We start from the raw sequence: 10,274 nt of genomic DNA, 5'->3' as shown, positions 1-10,274 counted from the left end.
CATAGAGTTCTTATTTTATGTATTGAGATGCAAAAGAATACATGTAGCTTTATATACTGTGAAAGCAAATTCTATTAAACTGTCTGATGGAAAACCAATTTAGTATTATATCTATATATATATATATATATATATATATATATGTGTATTGTGTGTGTGTGGAAATACTATTGAAATTATATAGTTTAATAAAACAACATAGAAGTTTTATTTGTAAATACCTTACCGTTACAAGCATCTTCTCAATTCTGAACTTGTTACTTTCTTCATCATTATTTATAGCTTTACTTTAATTTGTGGTGTGTATATGAATATACAGCAAATTAAACCTTGTTTTTATTTGATCTTGAATATAATTTTTTTTCTTTGATCAAAGGATATAAAATTTTTATTTTGAAATTTAAAAGGTAGCTACGGATAATTGGGAGAAAGTGATCTGATTAAAGCAACTGCATTGATGTCATATTTTTATAGTGAAAAGATGAATTTAAGTAAAGCTTATATCATCATATCATGTAATACATAACACCACCTATATGATAACCACCATCATCTAGCATGAAGATTACAATCTAAAGACTGTAACTGGACTGATCAGTGTACAATCTCTGAAGCCGTCTCCTACGATATCTCCAAGCCACTTGAATCTGCCTAGCTGCTCTTAGCCTCCAATAAGGAGACTCATACCTTATGGCTCCTTGCACTCGATTGCTCCTTAGGACTCTTGAGAACAAGCTCGTTACATCTTCAAGATCTGCTACACTCAGCGAGAACGCCTCTGCGTTTGTCACACACCTAACATTTCTGTAGCTAACGCAACCTTTTGTCAGCATCTTTATCCTTGTCCCATCTGCAAGTTTCATTCACATATTCAGTTCCAAGATGCAGTCACAGTATTATGAGCACATAAGAGTCAACAAAGGATGTACCAGGGTTTACAGAAGAGCGTTCGAGGCACCAAGTGAGAAGTTCTTCACCACAAACGTCTCCTTCTGACAATGGCAGAACAGAACCGTCTTCTCCAATGCTCTCCATCTCACCTCTCACAATGAATACCATTTTCTCAACTAAACCTCCTCGGTGCAAGACCATGCTACTCCTTATGTAAGTCCTTTGTTTCAGCCTCTCACGTATAGCATCTAAGACTGCTTTATCCATCAACGAAAAAATCCTCACCTGCAAAAACCCATTAACAATATTTTTCAGTCCACTAAAGTTTCAGAGAGAGAAATGAACTCTGAAGTTTACCTTCTTAAGAAATATAAAGAGATGTCGTCTTATATCTCTTTGAAGATCATCAGGCATGTTCTTAAATAGCAATTCTTCGTTAACTCCTCTAGTAGCAGCCCAGTTGAACCGTTCAGCCTCTCGCACCCTCCTGAAAAAGTAGAAACAACAACCATTCAGTTAGTGACACTGCAGAACATGAGACGATGTAACTCTTCAGAACTCAACTTGATAAAAAGCAAAGTTTAAAGTGCACATACTTTCTTATATCTTCTGGCAACCGTCTATGGCTCATCCATTGCTCTACATCACGCCGTCTCAGAGTCATTTCCAAATTCCTAAGATGGACAAAAACACAATCAACGTAAGTACTTTGTGATTCAGAGACAACCCCAACCATGTCTTGAGAGATCTTGTTTTGTGTAATGATGGGAGTTATTTACCTTCGACCGAGAGATTGAAGGAAGTTCTGCATATTGCCAATAAGAAGAGCGAAAAGCAAAAGCCCCAGACCAATAATGCCCATGGTGAAGAAGACTTCCCCAAGAAAGTAACTTGGGACTTGGTTTCCAGCAAGCGTGCTGATTTGCTTTTTGAGAGTTTTAAAACAAATGTACATTCCATTAAGAGTGTTCCAGATATGCTAAACCAAATGTAAGCTAGTTGAATAGTTGTTCAATACATCTGAAAAGAAGAACTTTGAATACCTGGAACCCCCAGAAAAGAGAGTAACTATATCTTGTGAAGAGGCTAGAATGACCGGTGAGATTGACTGCCTTCAAATAGATTCCATAAGGAAAACCATCTTCTTGAAAACAAGCAACGGCACTCGCGTTACTTCTCCACGCAGCTAACGATCCACCGCTATTTCCAGGACGACAATCTATAAGAGCTCTACATTCATGATCAGAATTACCGCAAGCATCTCGAAGGCATTGATTAACTCTCTGAAAGAGACAAAAAAAAGGAGGCATGCAATGAGAAGAATCAACAAGAAACTGATACAAGTTTTTGAGAACACTTGCGGTACCTGCAGACCAAAAAGATACCAACAAGAGCCAACGACATGACCAGCAAGCATGAAAGTGAGAAGGTTAATAACAAAATTAGCCCAAGCCGACTCAAAGATGAAGCCAGTCGGTGTTTGTCCAGCAAGTAGTGGCAGCAGCCTATATAACTTTGGAATGTATTGGAAGAGAACCGCAGCGCGTAAAAGGTTCTTTGCATAGTTTGCCCCAGATATGCCCAAGTGTGCTGGTATGATCCATAATATCAATATCTGTCACCAAAAGACAAAACGGCAAAATGGTAAGTCAAAGGTAAAATAAACATAAAAAAAACAGTTGTAGCTCTAAAGTTACACAGTGTGTACCTGTGGAATTGGCATGACTATGAACAAGTCAAGTAAAAACTTTCCTCGGAAATAATGTCTAGCAATTTTTCTTGGATGGTCAACCAACTGGCCAGCACCAACAACCGTAGACTCAGGAGCTACATAGGCTAATCGGAACTGCAAGAAAGAAGTATTAAAAAAAGCCAACAGATTCTCTTACTCTTATAACAAAATGGAGGCAAAAGAAAAACACAGACCTGAAGAAGAATGTTTACAGAGAATAAAACATCTGTTACACTTCTAACAGCTACAAAGGCTGTAGCCATCGGCCAGTCGATCACAATGCATTTGTCTTTCTGCAGTACTACCAAAAGATTGTTTGTAAACTGCAAGAATACAAAAACATGAGAAGCAAAAATATATAGAGAGAAAAAAAAACAATACCTGTTTGACTAATATGAGGAAGAAGAAGAGAGGATCTATAAAAATAGCCAACAAGCATGAAAGGGCAAAGAACTTAGTCCAACTCTGAACGAACTTGGAGTGAGGATTCATGATTCCTGGTAAGTATCTATTAACAGATGTTGCAAACCGCCTAGCCCAACCTTTGGCATCATCGTACAGATGATTATGGAACTATAAAAAAAATAAAACAAAAAAATTGTTTTTAGCAACATCTTACTTAAAAGAGTCTTAAAACTAAATTGTGAAGTAAGAGAAACGCACAGTGGAATCAAAAATAGCAGAAACTCTAGAAGTAGGGATTTGGGCAGCTTTCCGGTTATAGTAAGAAGGGCAAGTGGTACAGTACGGATCATTACACATCCCCAACTGTCCAGATCTCAGGAGATGTGCGTGTTTCAACACAAACTCTTCCTCTGAGTTTTTGTGTTCGAGAGGAGGGAAAGAAGGGTACCTCTCAGTTTGAGAGGAGGGGACATCACCAGTAGGAGGAGGAAGAAAGAGTGGGTCAGGACTGCGAGTAGATGAAAGAGGGCCACTCATCTGAACTAAAGGAGGAGGAGGCCTCCTCTGTGTTCGAAGAGGACCTGTGTAGCCCAAAACAACAGTCGAGCTATCGAAACCGTCGATGGTTGAAGAAGTGTTTGCGTGGGAAACGCTACGTGACCTGGAAGTGAAAGGCCTAGTAGTACTACGGGATGCTGATGATGAGTCTGAAACTGGAAGCATGGGAACATCATCTTTCTCCATTTCCAGTGTAAAATCTTTGCTTTTGAGAAAGGTTTCAAGAAGAAAATGAAGAGACCCAGCAAGAAAGCTAGGGCATTTGGGGTTGAGAGTTACGGGTAGGAGGAAAATGAAAGCAGAGACTTTTTGAAGAGTTTTGGGAAATTAAGAAAAAAAGAAAGGAAGGAGATGATGACTGACTGAGTCGGGGTCTTTTGTTGGGTCAAGCGAGTGTATTTATTATAATTGATTCCACGAATTAAAAAACGAATAGTGTGTGGACTTAAATAATACGAAAAGAAAAGCCACGTCGTCTGATTTTTTTCTAAAAAATTGTTAATAAATAGTTAGAATAAAATATTACTCAATTGTAAAATTATTTAACTTCTAAAATGAAATAAAATGTTGAAAATGTTATAACCCAAACTATACGCCCATTGCACTAAATCCAAAAACAATCCATCAAAAGATAATTGGACTTATATCATTTTTCTCATTTTTAGATTTATTATTTTATTTATGGAAATAAATGGACGTTACTATTCAAATATTGGGACTATCCTATTCGTTTATCCATTACCAACTGTCACTAATTAACTGGAGGCAGATTTGCCGTTAACCACTTTTCTTTCTTTATCCTACTTTCAATTTAAATGGAAGGATACTTTTTCCATGTATCATTTATGGCCAGAGTTAATGTTGCTATATGGTGGTGCATATCTTTTTTTGCAGTACTACATTAAATATGTGGAAGCAAAAACTAAAAATGTTTACATGCCCAACCAATCTTTATTTTGCACACATTTGCATTTTATGTCTTAACAAAAGTTAAGTGCTGTTTTTTTTTGAGGGAAAATTGACCAAGCGAAACAAAAATTCAACATAATTGTCATTTTGATATAATATATTTAGGGCATCTCCAACCCTATTTCATTTTCTACTTCAAACATCATTTTGGAGTAAAAGCATCTCTAACTTCACTCCATTTTCAACTCCAAAATGAAGTAATGGCTAGGGTTACTCCATTTATAGAGTAATCTTACACATTACTCCATTTTGGAGTTGAACTTTTTTATTTATGAAATAGTCTTTTAAATTTTTAATGTTCTTATTTCTTAATTAAATAATAATTTTAAAATGATATAATAATATGAAAAACAAGATTTCATTATTTAATATTTGACATATGCGCTTCGCTATTGTGAAAGGATATATTCGTTTTTGAAAAAAAAGATTGTATTACATGACATCATGACTACATGTATAATTTTACACAACATGATAATTGAGGACGAACGTGAACTCGATGCACCAATTAAAGTTGCAAAAAAGCTCCACCTCGAGAGATAGAAATTGCACAAGATGAAAATGTACGATTTCAAAAATTTCTTGCTCGATTTAGGAATACCAAATATAAAGATGCTCATTTTTCATTACAAAATGCATTAGTTGATCATTTGTGGAAAAAATATTTTAATGCTTATTATTGAACCAACTTATATATTATGTTTTATTATATTTTTATAATTTCGTGAACCTTTTAATAATAAATGTTTAATTTAAATAAATTATATTTTAATGCACTTTTGCAAATATAAAATAGTCGGGTGAATTGGTAAATTTTTATAAGTATAGGATATTATTAACAATTATTAATTATTTTTGGAGTAAAAAATGGAGTAATACATTGGAGTAAAAAATGGAGTAATACATTGGAGTAAAACATCACTCCATTTTGGAGTTGCATCATTTTGGAGTAATACATTGGAGATGCTCTTAGTATAATTTTTTTTATAATCTCAGTACTAACCCTTGATTAATTTAAATATCAAAAATTGAATTAAAAGTTAATTAAAAATATTTATATAAATAAATACATTAATAAAATTTAATAAATATATTAATAAAATTTTAATTAACATAAAAAGCACACAAAAAGTTAAATATTTTTTTTATAAATTATACATCTAAATTAAGAAACAGATATTTCCAAATATCGACTAAAAGTTTTTAGTCGATATTCCACAAATTTAGTGTATGTTAACTGTTTTATAAATTATATAAATATCTTAAAATTTATTAAATATTTAAATTTTTAATCATTTTTGATAAATATTGTATACTTTAAAACAGTTATAGTAAGTAACAGTTATATACTAATATTTTCAAGGTACTTATATATTTAAATTCAATTATTATTTTTAATATATAATGCTAATTAAAAAAATTCTCATGTATAGCATGGACAATAATATTTATATATATATCTTTGATATACACAATTGAATTTCAAATAATTTTATAAATAAATATATTAATAAAAATAATTATACATATATAATTTTTAGTCAGTATATGTTTGTAAATATATCAAAAAAACAAAAATATATGTTTGTAATGTTTTAGGCAAGTACAAAGATTACAAATATTTTTATGAGCATATATACACGTTTTAGGAAGTTTGAAAATTTAAAATATTTTTAAAATATTTTTCTAATTGAAATTTTCTAAATTTTGGCAAAAATCAAGTTTTCTTATACTTGGAACACTTTCTACATTGCGTAAAACGAAGACAAAAATCTCATAAATAGGTTCTACTTCATGTAGTCGTCAGAGAAATGTCTAAATTTCATATTCTGGGAGCTGTAGAATACGGTTATAGAGGACAATCATACTGAATTTTTGTTCCGTTTTGGTAATTTTCTATTTCTTTTCTTTTAAACACAAATTAAGTGATGTTAAACCCAAAGCTTTTTTCGGCATTGAAAATAAAATTTAAAGAACTAGTTAGTAACCTCTTGACCATTAATGGCCAGTGTGAGGAGCTAGCCAACTTGGTGTAAAACAGTTGACGAGTGAAGACCCCAATACACGTAATTTTCCCCTTTAGCATGAGTCTGCATGGACGTTCAGCGATCTTGGGATGTATGCCCAAAGCTTTGTTAATCAGCATCAATATTATGGTGTTTCATATGATTTCTTATGACCAATATTAACTAGGTATTTTGCCCGCACCTGCGGCTTAATAGTTTTTAGAAAAATATAAACAAATATACTATAAATTCGAAAACCTTAAAATAATTTTTCTCATGTTTTTAAAATATTTAATAACTAACAAAATATTAATTTGATATTCAATATATTTTATTCTAATAAAATATCCTTTGTTACGTAAAATAAACTTAAAATATCTATATATACATAAATTATATTTATTTTTAAAATATATGATGTTAAATATTTTAGATAATATAATATAAAATCTTGTAGATAATGAGGAATACCAAACTAATGATTTTTTAATTTATGGATAATTATATATTAACAAATATAATCTAATTATTTATTAAGAATAATAAAGATTTTAAACGCTCTAAATTTAAACGTGAGAGCGAAAGAATTATTTTAGATAACAACACAACACATAAGAATTATCTTATTTTTAAACTATTTTATATCTTATTTTTAACCTTTATAATAGAAATAATTATTTTAAGATAAAAATACAGTATATAAGTTATCTTATTTTATTAAAAAAAAATATGATTAATATAAATTCGTTTTAATTATATATACAAATTCATTAAATATAGTATCGATATTAAGGATAATAACTAAACAAACATTCAAACAGAAAAACTTTGTTGACAAACAAAACATTAATGTATAATGTATAAGATAAGAACATTTTCTATCTATTGTTATTTTCATTTCTAAAAGCAGAAATTCTGTTTTCTTATAAAATATTATTTTTTATTATTAAAATCATAATTATAATGGTCTTTAACTTTAAAACTTTGTCAATTATAGCTAAAATGCACTTTTGGAAATTAATTTTTTATATAAAAATAGAATCACATTTTTCTTTACATAATAGTCTTTTAAAAGAATTTAATTTTAAAAAAATCATAATTCCGTGGAACTCTTGAAAACGTGTTTGGAAAAGAAAATACAAATATGAAGTACTTGTCGTAAATAAAAAATTAATAATTTCAAAATATTTTCTTTTGGAGGTAGATATTTTGAAAATATATTTAAAATATAATTTTCATTCCTAATAAAATATTTTGAAAAAATAAAGACAAATAAATGTTAACTTTTCTACTTAAATGACTAATAATTTTTTTGCAACTGAATAATAAAAAACAAAATACCCCAAAAATTACTTTAACAAAAAATATAAATAAATTTATTGTTCTTGCTTATATACATCGCTAATAAATTTAATAACTTAAAAAAATATTCAATGACAGATTACATTTATAAAAATAGAAATATATTTTTTTATTTTTTATTAAACTATTTTAAATATTTTAGTTTAATGATAAATCCAATTATTATATGTGTATATATATTAATAATTATAAAAATTAACAAATAAGAAAGAAAAAATATAGATAAACATAAATATAAATACATGGAATTGTATTTTTTTCAAACACGTTTTCATATAATTTTTTGAGATAATATTTATAATATAATTTGAGATACTTTTTCAGTTTATTTTTAAGTTCTCCAAAAATATTAGATCTTATTTTTTTATTTTCAAAATACATTAAAAAATATTTTTTTTCTGCTAACAACACAGAATATATAAGAATTATCTTTTTATTTTTAAAATATATTTTAATTTCTGAATAACTTTTATTATGACAGTTTATTGAATTACTAGTTTTTATTTATGGCTAAACTTTATAATATTAATTTATAATCAATAATCTAATCTAATAAATAAATTTAATCATTCATTAAGGGTAATATCGATATTAACCGCTCTAACTTTTAACGTGAGAACTCCGTTGTGAAAAATCACTTCACAAATAATAGTATAGATGGGAGAGTATCTAATTCAATGCTAATAAAAACTATATTGATGTTTGTTATTGGAACACCACAAACATTGCACATTAGAATTTACACAACAACTATTCTAATGAATCCAATGTAAACTATTTTTCTCCAACTAGTTGTTTTCCACATGTATCAAGTTGTTTCCTCACTGGAAGAAATGACCAATTTAACGATACCCTTCAGGCACATCACCCATCTATTGGAATAGTTCGTAAAAGGTTGTGTATATTCATTTACAAGACAAAGTATTTATACAAGGAAATAGCTCCTAAACATTAGGAGATTCATATAAATCTAGATAACTACACATCATTATCTTAATATATCCATCATTATCTCTATACTCCCCCTTAAATTGGTGGTGAAAGATCTTGAATAACCAACTTGGAAAGAAGATAGGAGAAAGTAGTAGAAGGTAAGGCCTTAGTGAGAATATCAGATGGTTGCTCTTTAGTAGAAATGTGTTCGGTCGTGATTAACTTCGCCAGGACAGCGTCTCGAACAGCATGACAGTCAGACTCGATATGTTTTGTACGCTCATGAGACACAGGGTTAACCGCAATGTATATGGCTGATTTGCTGTCACAGTGAAGACACATAGGAGAAGGATGATCGACGCCAAAAGCAACTAGAAGTTTCTTGATCCATTTGAGTTCTTTTAAAGCATAGGCTATGGATCTATACTCATCCTCAGCCGATCGAGACTGTGTCTTGTTTCTTCGTTTTCCATGAAATCGGAGAGGAGCCAAGAAGAACAACATAGGCGCTGAGAGAACGGCGTGTGAGAGGACATGGGTTCCAGTTAGCATCGCAGTAAGCATTGACAGTAAGGTCCGAGTCGGCACGTAGAAGAATTCCCTGAGCTGGTGTTCCCTTAAGATACCGGACTGCACGAAGAGCTGCATTCCAATGAACTTGAAGCAGATACTGCATAAACTAGAAGAGAATGTGGACAGTGTAGCAAAGCTTAGGACGCGTGAAGGATATGTAGATTAGAAGACCCACCAGACGCCTATAAGCCTCCGGTTGAGCAAACGTTGGGCTAACAGCAAGAGATAACTTGTGATTAAGTTCAATAGGCGAAGAGCACAGTTTAGCGCCTAACAAACCAGCTTCACTGATGATGTCTAAAGCATACTTTCGCTGAGAGAGAAAGATCCCTTCACTGCTGCGAGCTACTTCAATACCCAAGAAATATTTGAGCTTGCCTAGATCCTTCATGTGAAAACACTCACACAAATAATTCTTGAAACATTGTAGACTAGAAATGTTATTGGCGGCAATAATAAAATCAGCAACATAGACTAAGATATGTAGACAAATCTTGCTAGTGATGAAAGTGAAATGAGAGTAATCAGCTTTGCTCTGCGTGAAACCGTAGTCTGTGAGAATAGTACTAAGCTTGTCGAACCAACAACGAGGAGACTGTTTGAGACCATAAATCGATTTCCGTAACCGACAGACTTTAGTAGGATCCGGATGCTTGAAAGCTGGAGGAAACTTCATGTAGACTTCTTCCTTAAGATCCCCATGTAAGAAAGCATTGTGGACATCCATTTTGGTCCATCATAAGAAGGAGCAGAGCCATGTAGAAGAGCATAAGGAGTCTGTCCATGGAGTAACGGCGATGGTGTTCGGTTAATAACGTGAGCCACCGTGAGAATACTTTCACCCC

At 31.4% G+C, this 10,274-nt stretch overlaps 1 protein-coding gene across 1 annotated transcript; it reads right to left on the bottom strand.

Moving 5' to 3' along the window:
• Nucleotides 1–437: 437 nt before the first annotated feature.
• On the bottom strand, nucleotides 438–3,955 carry LOC108837608 (probable cyclic nucleotide-gated ion channel 20, chloroplastic). Its single transcript, XM_018610639.2, has 11 exons — nucleotides 3,287–3,955; nucleotides 3,005–3,196; nucleotides 2,818–2,916; nucleotides 2,600–2,737; nucleotides 2,258–2,506; nucleotides 1,935–2,174; nucleotides 1,671–1,816; nucleotides 1,488–1,565; nucleotides 1,249–1,378; nucleotides 930–1,176; nucleotides 438–850 (listed from the first exon to the last, which is right to left on the bottom strand). The coding sequence occupies exons 1-11, from the start codon at nucleotides 3,770–3,772 to the stop codon at nucleotides 573–575; spliced, it is 2,283 nt and encodes a 760-aa protein (XP_018466141.2). The 5' UTR covers nucleotides 3,773–3,955; the 3' UTR covers nucleotides 438–572.
• Nucleotides 3,956–10,274: the final 6,319 nt, after the last annotated feature.

This window comes from Raphanus sativus, chromosome 5 (genome assembly GCF_000801105.2).
Source record: "Raphanus sativus cultivar WK10039 chromosome 5, ASM80110v3, whole genome shotgun sequence".
NCBI lineage: Eukaryota > Viridiplantae > Streptophyta > Magnoliopsida > Brassicales > Brassicaceae > Raphanus > Raphanus sativus.
This window is presented reverse-complemented; position numbering and strand designations above follow the sequence as displayed.

Coding starts and splice junctions, on each gene's coding strand:
- LOC108837608 (XM_018610639.2), bottom strand. CDS start 3,772: ATGGAGAAAGATGATGTTCCCATGCTTCCAGTTTCAGACTCATCATCA. Junction 2,917..3,004: donor TCCTCATATTAGTCAAACAG/GTATTGTTTTTT, acceptor GTAGTACTGCAG/AAAGACAAATGCATTGTGAT. Junction 1,379..1,487: donor TTGCCAGAAGATATAAGAAA/GTATGTGCACTT, acceptor CTACTTTTTCAG/GAGGGTGCGAGAGGCTGAAC.